A 19,943-nucleotide genomic window follows, 5' to 3' on the forward strand; every position below is an offset into this window, starting at 1 on the left:
TAAAATATTACAACGAATGATTGAAAGAGTTTTCTTCGGGTGCATGGTAAGGCAACGTTGTAAAATGTTAGCATGTTTATTCTCAAGTGTAACGAGCGACTGAATTAATTTCCATATGTAGGAATTAATTAATTCCACAGTCGCGTACCTTGTCACTGTCAGCGAACGCGATATGCTGCTGTAGCTTTTCTCAGTGCGTATATCATCGAGAAGTGCTAAAAGAAAACGGCAAATTATTTCATTCTAAATACATCTGAATAGCTACACGTTGTAAAAACATTGCAGCTGTAAAATACACACATTTATGCAACGCTGAATTTCTCTACCTACTGAAAAAAAATACCTACATCAATTTAAAAATCCATCGGCTTGAAAAAGGAAACCATTTGTAACTTTGTGAGGAAAAAAATGCGGCTCAACTTTCCAACTTCTTTTTTGCTATACTACCTACAAGTATAAAATAAACGCTCAGTCGCACTCTAAGTAGGTACCTATCTAATTCGATTTTATTCTTTTCAAGAAATTCTTCCTCTCTCTTCGCATGCACACTCGATACATATATGTAGGTAGGCCTAAGTATTGATGGAATAGCACTTGAATAGTTACTTTTTATTCACTATACAGCAACGCATATGGTATATAGATAACGACATAATAATCATCAATCTTGAAGAAGTTCAACTGTTTGACTTATCGTTCAATAGAATACGAAATCGTCATGTCGCCAATGTACGCTATATAGAATAAAGATTAAATTTCCAACTAATTTGAAATTGACAAATTATGGCCCTTGTAATTGAAAGTATTCGCATGTAAGTACGCTATTTAAAACGAAAAACGTTGTAGATATAGACCTTTAATACGCCGCCGACGATTATCGAAACGGCTGCGGTAGGACGAGAGAAAAATAAAAGGAACCCTTATATAGGTATACCTAAATTGCAAACTCGAGTTACATTTGGAAAACATTCATCATACTAGTGAAAAGTTTTTGATTGTTTTAAAATCTAAGGGAAGGTACCTACATATGTACATACCTACTACGTATTGCTCATTTCATAAATCAGTTTTCGCAGTTTTCGCAATACTCATAATACTCGTGTAACAGCGCATAGCTTTATATACTATGTAGGTAGATATAAGAAGGAAAAGAAAAAAGAAAAAAAAAAAAAAAAAATACAACAAAATCATGTTTTTCTTTTCACAAACGTCGACGACAGCCTATATATAGTAGTTTTCTAAGTCTGTCTTTAACAGCTCTAAAATCAATCTACGTTAATGTCAGAAACGAAACAAATTATTCCAACACTGTATAGTTATGCTTGATTGTTGGTGGAGAAACAACCTCGTTACTATCAACTTTCAAATTATGAATTACTTCAAGTTTTACCATTTCATACTTATACAAGTACCAAGTATACCTTTAAGAATCAAAGCATTGTCAAAAGTTTTCAACCTTGGTGTATCAATAACGATCAACCGCGAGTTGGGTTAATACCTACATGACTTCGATTTTGAAATTTACCTATATCGATCAGTTTTGAATAAAGTACATGTTAAGTATATTTGTTTACTTACCACCATAATAAGGAAGCGCATAACTGGAGTGGATACCTTAGCTACCAAACATCTGTGCATATTTTACTGGTTCATATTTTCGAAAAAGGCAAATGGGGTCATTGTCTCATGTCTCTTGGTTCGATACTTCGTATTTCTCTAACAGAAACTTGATATAAAGTTTTTCAGTTTTTGGCCCATAAATAAATTTTTCAACTTAACTTGTCACAAAAAATTCTGAATTAAAAAAAAATAATCCTCCAATATTTCTGCTTGAGCAAAGCGAGGACAGTTGACGCATTTTTTTGTGTTCGTTCAATTATTACATAAATATTGAATATTATACATTATGTAGATCTAGATTAGGTACATGAAATAAATGAAGAAGAAAGATGCTTCGAATTTCTACATTTCCGAAGAATTTTCACATAAGTTCACATTTAATCTTCTTTCAACCACTAACGTAAGAGACTCCTAACTGTAAGCAATATGAGATGAAAATAAATTTTCAGGAATAGGAACATCTGATGTTGAAAAGAATTCAAGAATGAAAATCAAAAAATTACAAAATTTTTGATACATACCTACCATCTTTTGATTGATGACATTTCCAATGTTGTTTCTAGACCCATTTCTCTGAGAATCTTTGCTGATGATATAAACATTTCCTTTCGTTCAAATAATATTCAACTAGCTCTTCAAGTAATCCAAGAAACCCTTGAAAAAATTGAATCATGGGCAGATTCAAATGGTCTAACCTTCTCTGAGTCAAAAACCCACTGTATACTTTTCACAAAAAAAAATAAGATTCCTCCAGATCTCATCCTCAACTTCAAAGGACACTCTTTAGAATTCAAAACCACAACTAAATTTCTTGGCTTAACTTTTGATAGAAAACTAAATTGGACTCCTCATTTTCTAAAAGTAAAATCAGATATCATGAAACGCCTAAATCTGTTGAAAATAATCAAAAACACCAAGTATAAACCATCTCGCAAACTCCTACTTCACTTGTATAAATCTCTAATTCGCAGTAAAATTGAGTATGGAAGCCCATGTTTTGCAAATATCTCAAATAAAACTTCAAATATCCTAAAAACAATTCAAAATTCAGCCCTAAGGATCTGTTTAGGAGCCCTCTATTCCTCTCCAATAGATAGCCTATATTGTGAAGCAGCAGAATTACCCCCAGATTTCAGAAGAACTCTCATAACAAACAAATTCATCTCAAATGCATCCACCAACCCTTTCCATCCACTCCAAAACTCAATTAACCCACCCAACCCCCAACATTTTGATCATATAGAAGGACCCATTTCTAATTTCATCACAATGTTGAATGATCTTCAAATCAATCCCAAAACTCTCATCCAAAAACCAATATTATACCCCCCTTGGCTTCTAAAACCTCCTCAAGTCAACCTACAGCTTATTAACTACCCAAAAAATAGCCACTCTCCATTAGTAATAAAACAGAACTATCTTGAACTTTTATCAGAATACAAAAAATTCAATCTTTGCTTTACAGATGGATCAAAAATACCAACACTTCACACAGGATATGCATACTCTATAAATGATAGAATTTCAAATTTTAAAATTCATAACTGTTCTTCAATCTACACTGCCGAACTCGCAGCTATTTTCCACTGTCTCTGTGACATACTCACTTATGAATCAGAAAATAAGTCCTTCTTAATTCAAAGTGATTCCCTCAGCTCACTAACTGCTATCCAAAATCTTTTTTCCGATCACCTTCTAATTCAAAATATTCATAAAACTCTATTTGACTTACAAAATTCAAACTTCTTCATACAGTTTATGTATGTACCCAGCCACATTGGAATCTTAGGAAATGAAATTGTAGACATTAATGCAAAATCTGCCACCATCCTTTCTCCCCTTATATTTATCACAGCTGACGACCTCAAATCTATCTTCACCCAAAGCACACTTAAGAAATGGCAAAACTTTTGGTCCCTCCAAACCACAAACAAGCTCTTTCAACATAAAAAATTAGTCCATCCTTGGAAAAACCTCTCCCACTTAAACAGACTTGAAGAAATCATTATAACCAGACTGAGAATTGGCCACACAAAAATCACACATAATCACCTCTATGAAAAGGCCCCAAAACCCACATGTCAGTTCTGCCTCTCAGAACTTATATCTGTCCAACACTTACTATTTCAATGTCCCTCCTTACATCAGCACAGACTATCCCTACAAATAGATGAAAGATCCCTATTCATACCAGACGACCCTTCCGAAATTAAAAAATTCTTAGACCTAATTAAAAAACTTGACCTCACCAACTCGATTTAAATCTCATACGACGGGTGTAATAATCAAGTAATTACAAACACCCAAAAAAAAAAAAAAAAAAAAAAAAAAAAATTTCTGCGGAGTTATTTTTAAAAATTTTTCTTACATTCAGACATTTTTTAGTTTTTATTATACGTAATTTATTTGGCCTTTTTTATGCATGTTGTTGTCAGAATTTCTCATCATTTCGTGTTGAACCGAATTTTTATGACGTTGACATTTAGTTCAATTGGGTACCTAATATTTTTTATTTTCAGAAGAAAAAAAAATTAATCAAATGGGAAAATTCAATTACCTAAGGTACTATTTGAACAACTTTTATTAATTTTTTATCTTTTGAAATACTACATAGAATGGTTTTATTTATAATATTGTAATTTTATTTGATATTTTTAAGCGGGCCAATTTGTGGATGAAAGGTGTTGGTGGTGGGAGAGAGAGGAGCATACGATGTAATTGTAAAATAAAATCGCGAATCCACTTCAAAAAAAAAACCTGCAGTATTCTGATCATCAACAAGCATGGCACACATGTTAATAAATCTGCATACCTATTCTGCCGTAATCTTGCTACGAACGATCTTCGACAAGTTAATAGATTTGCATAACCAGTTTGCCGTATATTTGCGACTCTGACTATTCCATGTTTACTGAACGTACAAAATAAATAAATTACATAGGTACATAAACCAAAAATTATAAGTCGAGTGCTCGAATCTCTCAATTTCGTTTCATTTTTTTTTTACGACTTTCCTCCAATATTCTACTGGAATAATTGTCATCGTTTTAGTTCTAATCCTCCTTGGGTGAGATACGTGATGAAGCACGTAATTTTAACATATTTGCGATTGATTAAGCAACTGCCAAACTGCGAGGACTCATATCTTGAAGTTGTATGAATTTTGAAGCAAATTTGTTCAAACGGTTTTCAGAAATGTAAATGTGTAAAAGTTGAAAAAAAATCAAAGGGTATCCATTTTCACCCAACAAAATTATTTTAAAAATCAGATCTCAAACTCTGGAGAGACCAAAAGGCTTCAATTTTGGTCAAATTTCTGAACAAATTCAAAAATGAAGTGAAATGTTGATTGTTATTACAACTCGAAGACGCCATGCAGATTCGGATATGTATTCGCTTATCTTTTCAATCCAATCCTTCTAAGCTCTTCAAAAGTGTCATTAAAAATATGTAAGTACTTACTAAAAAATTGAAAATATACGTATGACTGTATGACTCTTCATTTGATGGGTTTTTGTAGACGCTGAGATGAAATAGTAACTTTTTCGTGTATTCTTCCACTGCTTCTCCTAAAAGCACCTCCTATTCTTTCAATTTTGAAACAAAAATCGAAAAATCATGAAAATATGGCACGAATATTGATTTTTACTAATTCTAAGTCGCTGAGTTTGCATATTATCCTTTCTTCACTCTTTTTTCAGATTCTACTTCTTGGTCCTCGATGTCTCTCCAACTTCTTAATTCTGAAAAAAGTTCGCCGATCTGTTTTGGGTTCTGGATACTTACCTATTTAGAATTTCAAAATGACAGCATTTGATAATTTTTCGAACAAAAGCCAGTACAGAATACCTACAAAATATTTTCGATGAGAAATTCGTAAAAATTTCATACAGACAAGAGTGTAGAGTAGGTAGGGTTACTGGTACACACACACAATACATATAAGCAATTGAATTCAATTTACATACATACCTCACTATCCCTTACTGAACTAAAGGAATAATCAATATTCATGTAAAATTTTCCCGCAAAATATTAACAAGATACGTGTTATGACGTTTTAAGAGTGTGTCGACGGTTATTTATAAATGTACCTTTCTGGTTAGATATTTAAGTACTCGGCGCATTTATGGATATCGATATGTATGAGTGTATTTAATTTGCATATCACGCTTGATATACGTACTATACACACATACACCTATAATCTACGTATAGTGTACGTACATTATGTGATTATGATGGTCGCATGTACGTGGTAACTTTATTTGAAATTTTTAATAATTCCTCGCTGAAGTGCATTGGCGAGATAAAATAGCCGTGGTTGTGTGTAAATTAGAAGAGCCATGGCAGCATGCACGATAGACACCTGTATATAAAGCTCAAAAGCGTTAAAAGGAAATCTAATTACGTCATGCGCAACGTTGATATTCTGATTTATATGCAAATACTTATTTAGCATAAATGCATAATTTGCTGTGTTTAATTATCATAAAAATGCGTCGATATTTGTAAAGAATTGGGTATTAACTATACTGGACCTACACAATTCTTAGTAGAATTTACTGGTCCTATGTATACGTACCTATACTCGTACCTATAGGTCGCTGGTCGAGGTAAACAATTTCATCGGTACTTTGGCGATTTCATTTTTTATTTTCATTATTTTTGTAAAAAAAAACTTGGTTTGATAACGATTTTTCATTTGCCAATTTTAGAGGCTATCAGAAAGGGTATGATTTGAACCATTTTATGAATCACTATGAGTAACGAGTTTCATAGAGCTATGCAGATCTTCTTTCTTGGATTCCCTACCTTTTGAAGGTAGCCCAACTGGCACAAACATTTTTGAACCAGACAAAGCTAGATCGAAAGAACATGCAAAAATATACTTAATACTTATATCTAACACCATCGACCAAAATTTTGATTTGGGCCAAAAATGGGGAAAAATCAAAGATTAATCGAATTGGTCTAGACTCTAGAAAATGGACCACCTGTGATATTAAATTTTTTACTCATTTTTTACAGCCGCAGGAAAGGGGAATGCTTGAAATACTTTTTTTATTCATTTCTACAAATAAATATGATGTTTAAAAACGTAAAAATATGTTCATTTTGAAATTCTGTAGGTGGTCCATATTAGGCGTCCAAAATTTTGAATTGTCATTTTGACACTTGTCATTCAACAATTTAAAAAAAATATTCAAAATTAACCTGCACTGCTTAGAATACGTTTTTTTTTATTCATTTCTACAAATAAATATGACGTTTTGAAAAATGTAAAAGTATGTTCATTTTAAAATTTTACAGGTGGTTCATATTAGGCGTCCAAAATTTCGAACGGTCATTTTCACACTCGTCACTCAACAATAAAAAAAACATACTTGAAGTTGACCTTCACCCCTGAAGTTTTGTACAGTGTTAGTGGAAGGATGAACCTTCATTTTAAGCCTTTGTGGAGGTTTCTACACCCTATAGTTTTCAAGTGGCAATCCTCCAAAAAAAGTGGTCCATATTTGGTGCCCCTACCTTTACTCCCCTTATCACTTATAAGTAAATGGAAATGGGACTACCTATACCATACGTCTTGATGTAAGAAAATTTCTCTTTTGATTTTAGTTACTTAGTTTGCTTAGATCCCATTTTTTTAGTCTGCCAAAAATATCTTGGGAATATTTTTAAAAGCTGAGTCAAAGGCTAATTCACCAATTTTAGCCAGAAATACTCTTTTCTCTTTCCAGTTAGGTCACTCACGGTCACTTCTTGAACACTCTCTTGATGTAGGTGTCTCGTATACTCATGTTACAAAGCTACAAATTTCCCAAATATGTAATTCATTCGTTCGTTGATTGCTCAACCAACCATTACGGATACTGGCGATTGAAAAGTTTTCGAAGAAACTTTTTACATTAGATTTTCGTTAATTTTACTGAAAAAAAAAAAAAAAAAACTGAAAAATTCATTTATGCATTCAGAGTGGAGGAATAGTTTCGAAACAATTTTTTTTGGTAATGTGCATTGGAGCTTGGAACGGTTTTTTCTTATTTTTTTATGTATGTTTTTTTTAGAACGAAATACGAAACTAGATCAATGAAAGTGGTGTCTAGTCATCTACAATGTTTCCTGATAAATTTCATGGGCTTCCCAATTCCAAAGGGAGGGAACCGCGTAGAATACTCGTAAAAATATATATTAATTTGTCAAAGGGTACCTATTTTTGAAATTCAAGTTGTAATTTATGTATTTCAAAAAGTCAAAGTTTTATTATGTAAATTTTTTAAAAAGCGTTACCTTCCTCTTATATTGACCGTATAAAAATTGAATTAAAAAGAATTAATTAAGTTTCGAGAACACGATGTTGTTTTGTCGCAAGGGAAAGTGGGATAAGAGTTCAAAAATTAATTTGGACATCCTACGCTGATACTTTGCTCACAATCATCTTTCTTTTTTCGCACTTTAAGTAAAAATGTTCATTACATTGTCATCTATTAAATTAGATATTTTTGTCGCTTGGTATATACCTATCTAAATTAATTAGCAACGGAAAGTTAGGGTACGAGTACAATACATACGAATGGAAAAATGTACCTCAGCACCTTATACTACACATAAACCTAGCTCAATATAAGCAAATTGTCAAACGTTGGAAATTTATTTTGATGATAGATTAATTCGTTGTAGAAGGTGAATTCTGGTCTGTGATGACTGTCAAATCATTGTTCGCGGAAATTTCGAAATTTCGCATTCGCTTATCGTTGAAAAGGCGAGGAGTTGAAATTACAATTAGGTACATCTATACAGATTACGAAAGTTGTTGTTATAGCTTTGCGCAGATAATTGAAAAGGATTTTGAAAGACAAAGCTCGAGTTGAATATGCAAAATTATGCGAAATGCGAAATCGTCGCCTTAACAGTTGGCCTCGTTGATATCGAAGAAACGTAAACTGAATAAGACGAAGATGACTTTTTTTTTCTTCTCTTGCATTACTCTATACCTATTCTATAATAATGCTTACGACAACAGTCCCATAATGCTCTCATTCATCTACCATACAAGTAGGTCTATCTGTGCCTTAATTTATTGATTTCGGATCACACCGTACCTTATGCTTGAAACCAAAATACGCCATTCGCGCCAAATATCTTTTTTTAAAAATGCAAATACCTAATATTTGGTTTACGTCGTAGGTACCTACCTACCTACCTACCTCTACCTCTATATCCATTTACGATATATGTAAGTATTTTGTTTCTCGCTTTAAAAAAACATCTTTAATAGGAAAACGAAGCGGTAAAAAAAATATTGCATGTATTTACGCGTATAAAGGAATATATTCAAAAAAATGGAAACATTTTATAAGATACGACTTCTTAAAATAATTTAATACCAGATGAGAATACACTGCATAATGTAGATGTGGTATAAAGGGACGCGTTTATATGTACAACTTCATTCTCTCGACCTACCCTTCCGCTTCCATTCCTTCTCCCATACTTTTCTCAAATACCCTAATAAAATTTGAAAATTTCTAAAAGCCGCTTTAAAATGACCCGTTTATACGTGAAATAACTTTAAAAGGTATTTACAATTTACGTTTTCAAAAGTGAAGGAAATTTTAACGCTCGTGAGAGTTTAAAGCAAAAGGGTACGTAAAGATTTTTTGGATATTAGTTGAGTTTATTCTTTACGACCATTGACGGAACGTAGCTTATGAAAAGCCAAAAACTTGGATTTTTATTATTCGAATGTGAACCGTTACCTACAGGTTTTCTTTTTGTTATAGCGTAGGCAAGTTTTTTAAATTTTTCAGCTACAAAATTTATATCTATATTTTAGCCATGGGCTAATGCACTATAATTTATAGACACGAATCTACTTGCTACTACTTTCTGATAGTTTGTATTAAAATTATGCTCGGGATAAGTCATTTTTTTCAATTAATTACCTACCGACACGGTTTTACATAAACCTAACAATGGTACGTACTTACTCGTATTTGTCGATTTTCTGTAATCTTAACGTTAAATAGGTAGGTAGGTATTGCACATTGGTAGTTTTTTTTCATGGAATGTTTCGAATGGCGAGCCTTCGTTTTGATTTTATGTACTTTCTTTTAATAGATTTTAAAATTGGTACCTACCTACTTTCAGTATTTCAAAACCAAAAAGAAAGACCTTACCCAATGTTTAGAATCAGCAATTCAAAAGAAATTGTTAAAAGCAATTTCTTTACTTTTCCCTTTTTCATTTAATATTCGGAAAAAATAAATGCGTTCATGTTTGTTTGGCTTGAGTATTGTTCTATATGATTGTATTCGATTTTTTTTCTTTAAAATCTAATGTATAATTATCTACAAACGTTTTTATTGTGACGTTTTGGATATTTTTTTAGTGTGAGACAATTTCCAACTTCTTTCAAAACTCGATAGAAGCATGCAAAAAATTTCCAGGAATTTACCTTTAAAAAATTGGTAAAAATTAGAGCTTTTCAAATCAATTTTCTCTGAGAATCTTAAATCTTCAAAATTTTAAAAAATTATCTAATATTTTTATTGTTGTTTTCTTCATAAAAATTGACTACGAATTTTTCAACAAAAAAGTGTCATTATCATTTCAAGTCAGAGAAAGATCTTTAAAAAAATACCGTCTGTTTTTTTTTTTTTTAGTTTAAGAACGTGAGGAAAAAGCAGGTGCATACGGTTCAGAAAATTTCATTCCAATGTGGTTTAAAATAGATCTGCTCTAGGGACATCTATAGATAAGTCTTCAAAACTCTGCAAATTTTCGAAGGTTATAAAATTGCCCAAAAAACAATTTTCAAGGTAAATTTGGGAAAATTTCATTTTTTTGAGTAAGTTAAGTAGGTAAGTGTTGCAAAAATTTCAGCAGCTCGACAATTAAAAAATTTAAGGGTTTGAAGTTTCCAAAAAAATCCAAAAATTGCGTTCTTGAGTACGACCAATTATTATTCCGAAAAATGTAGTTTTCGAATGTGGGAGAGAGAGAGGGGACTTGATTTTGAAACCAGAGAGGAAAAAATATTTTTGAACCTCTAATTCTTCGCTGAATTCAATAAACGTGATAGGGAAGTTGGAATTTTGAGAATCATTCATTCTTATGATTTCGCACTTGCCACTACATTTTAAGGCCCCCTTTCACGATGAGTGAGAAAAAAGATATATGTATTCCCATTACAAAATCAGTTTCATTGAAGAACATCTTTTTCTCTTTTATGCCAAAGATGTGTTTTAAAACGTGATGGTAGTTGAAATATGGTCAAAATGAAAAGATTCCAGAGTTGCGGAGCAATAATTTCATTTTCTGACATTTTTTAAAAATTTTGGACCTTAATTTCGTTGCAAGTGGGACTCAAAACCTAATGAGCGATGTGATATCATTCTAGCCGTCCAGCTATATTTTTTGGCAGTCAACAGAGTTTTTTGAAAAGTTTGAGCACAAAAAAATTGTTTTCTCTCACAAGTACCAAATACGGTATTCTTTGAAACGTGTGTGTAGTTCGAATGCGGCTAGAAACGACGCTTTGCATTGGTACTTTGATTTTTTCACGCGAGTATTTACAAAGCAGCAAGAGCTGATTTCAAAAATTTAGTTGTTCAATCTTTTTCGCCATTTTTCTGCTACGGTAAAAAGATTGAATTTTTGAACTAGAAAATTCAACTGTCTAAAAAAATTGCCTAGGTGATGGGTACATTTTTTTTGATTTTTTGAGAAATTAACGTAAAGCCTTCTTTTTAATTTTAAAACTTCAAAATCCATGGAGTCTGAATTTTGCGATTAGATTATTGGAATTCAATAAGTATACCTAAGTATAATAAAAAGTCGCGTTGATTTCCCTTGTCAGTCATTTTTTGAAAAAAGTTGAAAATTTGCTCATTCTAGTACTTGCTAAACTTACTTTTTCACCGCTTCACAAGCTAAGACCGAGAGAATTATTAAAAAAGCCATGCTTTCATTTACAGTACAAATCGATGTGCTCTTAATAATTTTTTTGCAGACATGTCGAAAGAAACTATTCCCGTCGTGAATAATTAATTTAAAATCATTCAATCGTAATTTTTTCAAGAAAAAAATCGGTTTTTATATTCGGGCATTCGGTAGAACAATTTATTCAAGCTAACTAAAATGAGAACAACGCACTTTACAAGTTGAATGCATCAGCAATATCCAAGAACAAAAAGAATAAACAAAAGAAATAATGTTTACCTTCCCTTTTCCTCGTTTTTATCTTTTTCCTTTACTTTTTTTGACAACTATTTTTATTGTTGTTATATTATTTTCAGATACCTATACTAGGTACCATTGTATTTTAAAATCAAAGTTTGTATTTTACGAAAATGCAAAATAATTAAAGAATATCCAGCCTGCATAATTAGTTAGGTAGGTTTGAACCGATTCATTTAAAGAACGTGTCGTATAGGCTCGCTTTTGATATTGCAAAAATTTCAACAAAAATTCCGCAATAAGTCTGCACGGTTTATGAAAATACTTACACATAGATTTTTTTTTCATAACTATTTTTATGTATAGAATTCAAAAAATGGTTTTATCTTCATCTTCTTCCAAAAAAAGTACAAATGCCAAAAAAATTGGTTCGTCTGCCAAAGAATGAAAATGCCTTATCTGTTTTTTTTTGTGTGTGTTTTTCTCATTCTACCCTCATCTCCTTTTTTCCTTTTTACTTTTTCTGTTTTTCTTTTTCGCTCATTTGTTCCATGCGAACGAATTTGAATGCTGGAAATGGCGAAAGTTACAACGAAAAATTTTGTTGCGTATGCGTAGAGCTAGATAGGTAGGTACCTATACGTACGAAGTGAGATAGGTAGAGATTGAAAAAACGAATTTTTATCGTCAAGTAAGTATTCATAGGGATTTCTTTCCTTTTAATGGCGTGCACTTTCGTATGTAGGTAAGCTCTATATACAGATGGTGAAGAGGCAAATAACATTTGCTTCGGTTGAAATTCTTATTGTCAGTAATAAAACTGTCTTTTAAGCTGGTTTCCTTCGAAGTTGACACATAATACATGCATGAAAAATTCAACCAACCTTAAAAGTAGTGGTCGTTGATTTTCGTTTATTTTGCCACGCATAGGTAGGTAAGATTTGATAAAAAAAATGTAAACACCGCGTAAGATTTATCTACCTTATCTTATGTGATAAGTGAAGAAGATTTTCTTACTTGGAAAAATAATAAATGAATGAAAGTTTGTATTACTTACTTACCTCAAAGTTGTTTTGGTAGGTACTGGGTATAAGGTAGGTACTCGTTTAAGATGAAAAATTCAAGTGAATCTTCATTACAGAAGAAAACACTTATATAGGAAAACTTACCTATACATTAACAATCTTTCCACTTTCAGAATAAGAAACTTGAATTACTCTCAATTCATTTTTTTCGAGTCAATTTATTTTTCAATTATTATTTAAGGGATGGAAGTTTCCTTCTTAATTTTCATTTTCGTAGAAATGTCGAAGGTTATTTCAAATATTTTATACCTTGATGGTACAAATGTACTTAAGCAGTAGTTGTGCAAATATCTACCTACGTTTGTGCTGTACTTTCGGTTCAAGTGAAATTAAATCTTATTCAGGGTTATTGATTAAATGAAACGCAAAGCCTTGAAAAAAAATTAATCTGAGATTATTAATGCGACTGACACGAATAATTTATTCAATTTTAAAGGGGCATTACATGCTTGAGGTTCTCCTTGGAGTATTTCATCTCTCTCTCAGTACAGCTTGATGGACTCAAAATATTTGAAGACGTTTATCTCAAGATTGAGTGAACTTAAAAAAATTATAAAAGAAGGTGGAATATCGATTTTATGTATTTGATTGGAAGATTCAGAGTTAAAATTCTACTTTTCATATTTTCCCCCTCTGATTCCTCAGATCCCCCTTCTCTTCACATTGATTCCAAATGCTTTTTTAGAACCCTGTGTTATAAAATTCACTGATTTTTTAAATCCGATTTCGCAAATGCAAAAAATTTCAAATAATTACACATTTTCAGATAGATAAAGTTGGGTACCCTACTTACCTACCCACTTATTCTATTTAATTTTTAACGAAGTGTCGAAGTATTGGATAAGCATGGTAACACTGTTCCCATCACGTTACAAATACAACGTAGGTAAACGGAGTTTCCCCATGCAAAAATTAGCCAAGAAGGGTACTCCATATTATTGGCCTCCCTTCACCAATTGATTATTGGAATCTTGTCAGCAAAAAAAAAACAGGTATTATATTTTATTTAAAAAAACGACGAATAAACGTTAAAATCGTATATATTCACGCAACAGTACAAAATCAATATTCGACAACAATAGGAAAACATAAAATGATGAACAAAGCTACATCTCGAACAATTAAAAAATAATTTATATCGTATGAAAGTTTTCGCAATAAAAAAACGTTAGAAAATTACAAAACGAAAATTACTCTCGCAATATTGAGAGAAAAAAAAGGATAATTACGAAGGGAAACACAACAAAATAAAATAAACAAACAAACAAAAAGAAACAAAGAAAACAAAAACTTAGAATATTCAATAAAAAACGAAGGAAAATTCGAACAAGTCAGTAAATTGCTTATATACAAGATTCTTGTAAACGATGTGAGGCAGTGACTACTTCTGGACCTAATTTATGATTATGTGCCGGTTTTACTATCACTGTTTCAGCTGTGTGGATTCCATTTCCTCTACTTCCTAATGGTAATAGTCTCTAAAAAGTGAGAGAAAAAAAAGGATGACCGTTATGTACAACACGAAGCAGGTAATTGTTTAGGTTTATGTACTTTGACGCAACATTGATAATTTAATGCTTACATTAACTTGCAGCGAATCTTTATCTAAATGACTATGATTTCTGTAAATTTTTGCATCGCTGCTGTGTTCGATGTCATCTTCGTAGATATCCGATGGACTTTTTTTGAACCTTTTTAGCGGAGGTGTTTTTTGAAATTTGGCAAATGTTTTCAAGACTTTACGTTCTAAATACACAAACGATGTTTGTCAATTTAAAAAAAAATCAAAACTTGTCTAGTAAGTTCGTTTGTCTGAATTTGTTACCTCGAACGTTGGGAATAATATCAGGATCAGGATCATCATCGGAGGATCTTCTGTCGTTATGTATGGAAGCACCATTTTCCGATGAAATTAACATGGCGCCGTGATAAATGGCGTCATCGTGGTTTGGATTTTTGATATGTGAATTAGTTTTTTCTCGACGGCGGCAGACTACGATTGAGGCAATACACATTAGAACAATGGAGCAAATGCCCAGCAGGAACAATACTACCGTTAACGAACCAAACGGCAAATTCATCGAAGGGTCTGAAAAATGAAAAAGGAAACGAATTTTGTTAAATGAGGGTAAAAAAATATTTCAACAAAAATTCGAATGTTTGATCGATGGCAAAAATTTACAACTTCAATGAAGCAGCAATCAAAGTATCTCAAAAATTTTTCAAAAAAAATCCTATAATGGATCTGTAATTATGACATCATTGGTTTAACCATTTTGCGCGCTTTCTCGCCTCTAGCCCTCTTTTCAGAGATTCGTGAGAAGTAATTTTTCAAAATGTCCTGAAAACTACATAAATGGATGAAAAAAAATCAAAATGGCTAATTATCACTCCGAAAAAGGGTAGTTAAGGTCACGTTTCGAGTTCTAGTTTGGGTGCTAGGAAGAAAAAAAACTATCTTCAGAGGCACAAATTTTCCAAAGAAACCAAAGTAAAGTAATACTCGAATCCTGTGTGGTGACGGACCCCTACGAGTTTTGGAAAAATTTTGGAAATCCCCTCTCTCCTTTTTCCTGATGAATGACCGTCGGAATTACCATAAAAATCCAAGAGTTGTAAGAAATCAGGTGACACATTGTTTGCTATGTTTATTCGATTGTGCAGACATGGAACATCAACTTATTTTTGAAGTTCGTGTCCAGGGATTCTCTTGGTGACAAAGCGAGAAATGAACATACATTGGTATTTACATCGCATCGAAACTCGACCTCGAAATCAACAAAAGACCAGCCACATTTGTACACACAGCACACAGACCACAGAGCTCAATGCTTTTCCCAACACACCAAGTAGGTAGGTAGGCCAATTGTGTAAACGAAAATGCTCAGTTTAGCACCATACATTTCAGAAACACGTCGTACAAATTTTCAAAATTTGCTCGTACTAATTCGATATTATAATAATGAGACGTTAAATGGGCTGAAAAAAGGAGACGAAAAAGAGCACGTAAAAAGAAACAGAAAAAAAAGCAGGACTGTGAAGAGTACCTTATATATGTACGATGACAACACTCCTTGCAAGTGTCACCATTTTAGTCATTCTGTTTAACTGCGAACCCACGTACGTCCCTCGATACTGACTCATTTCCATATTTTATTCTCTGCCACTCATGTATAATTCACTTTGAAACCCCGCGTTCGTGTCCTTTTTTTGTACAGCAAAAAGTAAGACCAAAACTAACGACAGCGAAATCAAAAGACAGTTTCCTCGCCCTTTAACGCTTTTCTGTTGTACAGGCTAACAACATTGTTTATCAACCAGCTATTCTTCTTTTAAGGCCAAAGAATGGGACAACGAAAAAGGATCGTACCTCATGCCTCGAGAGTTTTCCTCGTACCCTAAGGATAACTTCAATCTAGCCAACTTTTATCTTCTTTTCTTACCTTTTCGATTTAAGTCGGCACCAGAGATGTGGAGTTGAAAAGGGCGACTTTATTCAGTGTTTATTTTACGTTATCGCGTTCTTCTTCTACCATCCCTACCTCCTATACAATTGTTACCGTTGTTTATTTTATTCCTATTGTTATTTTATTAAAGGTCGGTTGGTAAAACTTTCCCAGAATAACTCTCGTTCGGTTCTTATTTCGATTTTTAGGCACTAAAGTAATTTTTTTATTGCATACGACTATTTTCGACGGCGAAAAAAACACGTTACGAGTTCATAATGAGTCGAAATAAAAAGAAACGAATGAAAAGCAGAAAAAAAAATCCTCATCACCTTACCTACAAATGCCAAAGGAGTACGTGAAAGGAAAGTAAATACCACCAGTAGAAGGAATTTGATCGGTGTGTATTGAAGACTGAAGATTGTAATCTTTCTCACGACCCCAACTGATCAGATCCTTGTGCAGAGTTATGGTTTTGTAGATAACGAAAATAGCTAACTTAACCCTTTTGAAATATCATCGAGCTACGTATATTTGCGGTTTTTTATTCAATAAAAAAACCACGAAAAAAAAACAAAAAAAAAAACAAATACCTCGATGGAAATTTTAAAAATAAGTAATTTCAACTTGTTATATGTGGTAGCTACGCGTATGTTCCAGCCAAAAACTTGTGAAGTACGTATACCAGAGACGTTATTTTTCAGACACCTACCTACGTACTACGAGTATATAACTAGAAAGTAGAATAATACCTATATCGTAAAGGTAGAGAAGAAGCAAAGATAAAGAATAATATTTGCGAATGAGTTTCATAAACTTTTTCTCAACTTTTTTTGACAAGTTACGAATTGACCCATTATATTTTCTCTCGTAGTATATGAAATAGTAACTTCAACTTTCACCAACTAGGTATAATTTTATTATGTATTCGAGGATGATGTACGTCTACGTTATACGTATGTTTTCAAAATACCGTACAAAGTATCACATCTCTTAACAATTCCACCATCGCCAACTTGTACGATCCTACGCATTATATTACCTACAGTGTACATTTTGATGCATTAAAATTAAATTTTTAAAGTTGCTTTTCAACAAGAGCAACATTAGATCATTCGTATTCTTTAAAATGAAACGAAACTGTGTGCGAACTTGAAAAAGTATTTATCCATTTTTGCCCTTTGTGAAAATTAGAAATCCTACTCGACTGAAGGTCAAACTTGAAATAAGCTCGGTAATGTCATTCATTGGTCAATATCCTTTTTTTTCGTCTGCATATCGACATTTTATTTCACGGGTACCCATTACGTAAAATCTCGATAAGTGTCTAGGATTTCAAAACTCGACAGATGGAAAAAACGAATCAGAAACTTACAAAAACAAATTTTTTGTAGGCTGAATTTTTTTGTCAATTTCTAGCAAATTTTGGTAAATTTGAAAACAACGTGTAATTTATTGCAGCTTTAGAAAGGCAGAAAAAGGTTGGTTATGGATGTGAAATATTCTTTAAAATCATACCATTTCGCCGACAAATGGAAATATCGATTTTTATCTTAGAATAAATATTGTAAGCTTTGTTCTGAATTTATTATTTTTTGCCAGAAATAAAGCCTCGAATGATTTAAAAATTGATTTCATTTTTTAAAATTAATACTTACTCGAAAAATTTATATTTTTGTGGTGATCAAATTTTAAAAAGTGTAGAAAAAAAAGATGTAGTACCTACTTACTACATAGTAAGTACCTACCTAAAGGAGAATTTTATTAATAAAGAGATTGAGAAACTCAAATTTTGAGCATTTCATCGCCACAGCCTCTTTTTGTTTGAAGTGTAAGGCAACCTGAAAATTTCCTGTGTCAATTTTCAGCATACCAGGTCTTCATTTGATTGCAGCCCTTCTAAGAAAATTTGTATCAAGAATGTAGGATGGGAACATGTAGTAGCAACGCTTTGTTTGTGATATGCAGTTGAGAAACAATTCGCTAAGGATGCCGCATTCAATTGGAGACCTGATAACACAATATCCTCCTAGTGTAGAGTTGAACAAGAAGGGAACATTGAATTCATCTTACAATACATTGAATCTTTTTTTTCTCTTCTTCAAACTCATGATCAACGTTCAATAATTTTGATTGTCATAACAATTTTTTGAAATTTAAAAGTCCATGAAAAAAATCATAACAGGTAGTTAGGTATTTTTGCTAAAAAAAAGTATCATCGGTAGGCATTATTTTAACCTGCATATTTCCCCCCTTAATTAAATAAAGAAGTAATGGGTAATTCTCAAAAAAAAAGGTCAATATTTTGATATGCATAATTTTGAAAAATAAAAATCATTTTTTTGGAAAATTTCAAGTGGGAATCATTTGTAAAGGTGTCCCAGATTCCTTTTCTAGCGTTGGCCTCAATTCAATCCGCTCCCTGTGGGCCCTGACCCCCCCTAAAATGGCGATAATTAGGATTTGACCCTCATCGATGTGTAATATGCCAATCGGTATGTTTTCGAGGTCGTAGAATTCGAATCTGAAGTTATTTTTTATGTAGAGGTGGAGGGTGAGGCGTGGGGAGGGGGAAATGTCAAATTTTGCTTATACATATTATCTTGTAATATGTCGATATATGTTTTTCAGGCCGAGGAGTTCGAATCTGGACTTATTTTTTTGGTAGGGGTAGTGGTGAGGCGTGGGGAGGGAGAAAATTCCAAATTTTGCTTGTATTATCGTGTAAAGTACAGATGTCTGAAATTTGGCCTAGTCGAAGGACAAATGGGCGCTGGACAAGTCGAAGGACAATCTCAACGTTTTTTCGTTTCTAGTCTTACTTACTGGACATTATTCGATTTTTAACACGTAATAAATGTGTACTTATCATGTAGAATAACTTCCCTTTCTCAATTATCGTTTTTGGCGGGTTCATCAGGGTAAATAAAAAGGCAAGCTGAAGGACACAGATTTTGCGAAATATCAAAACTTTACAGATAAGTACGATCAGAACGAGCTGTAATGTAGCTTTTTTTAAAAAACGGTGCGGGGTAACATTTCTATGAGAACAGTGAACTAGTGCAGCCACTCACCAGAAAAAAATGTTGGATTGGGAAGTCGGCTAAAATGATTACAAATTGCTCTAATAAAATTGGCGCAAAAAACTGTGAGACAGTTTTCAAATGTGAAATGTGAGCTTCCTATGGACTTATTGAGATTGCAATTTGCACAATAATATACCTTAGTGTTCTATGATGATGAGAATATGTCAATTTTTCCAAAAAAAAAAAAAAAAAAAAAAAAAAAAAAAGGATTTCATAACACTCATAAACATGGTGTGAGACAGGCAAGTCGAAAGACATTTGGGATATAAAATCACATGTACATCAATGAAGGGGGGGCTGAACAGCTCAATATGAAGTTTAAAATGTGAGGGAGGTGATGCTTGTATGAGCAAAAAAAAATCATGCTAAAACATTAAGAAATTTGCTGTGGACACAAAATTTACCACTTTTTGAGAATTACCCTAAATAAAAAATATAGATGTGTATGTATTCAGAATATTTTACCTACTTTTAAGAAATCTTGAAATATCATTCTAGAGGAAATTTTTTATGGGAATGAT

General features: G+C 32.6%; 2 protein-coding genes across 2 annotated transcripts in view; both read right to left on the bottom strand.

Moving 5' to 3' along the window:
• Sys1 (Sys1 golgi trafficking protein) overlaps nucleotides 1-19,943 on the bottom strand; it is a 203,410-nt gene that overhangs the window by 44,151 nt on the left and 139,316 nt on the right. The window lies entirely within an intron of this gene.
• Nucleotides 13,913-19,943, bottom strand: part of LOC135839652 (protein turtle homolog B-like) — a 103,068-nt gene continuing 97,037 nt past the window's right edge. The window contains exons 13-15 of the mRNA XM_065355773.1: nucleotides 14,716-14,979; nucleotides 14,473-14,636; nucleotides 13,913-14,368 (exon numbers count right to left, since the gene is read on the bottom strand). Coding sequence (XP_065211845.1) covers nucleotides 14,234-14,368; nucleotides 14,473-14,636; nucleotides 14,716-14,979 — 563 coding nt within the window. The 3' untranslated portion in view covers nucleotides 13,913-14,233. The remainder of the gene's footprint in view (nucleotides 14,369-14,472; nucleotides 14,637-14,715; nucleotides 14,980-19,943) is intronic.

The sequence above is a fragment of the Planococcus citri genome, chromosome 3 (assembly GCF_950023065.1).
Source record: "Planococcus citri chromosome 3, ihPlaCitr1.1, whole genome shotgun sequence".
NCBI classification, from domain to species: Eukaryota; Metazoa; Arthropoda; class Insecta; order Hemiptera; family Pseudococcidae; genus Planococcus; species Planococcus citri.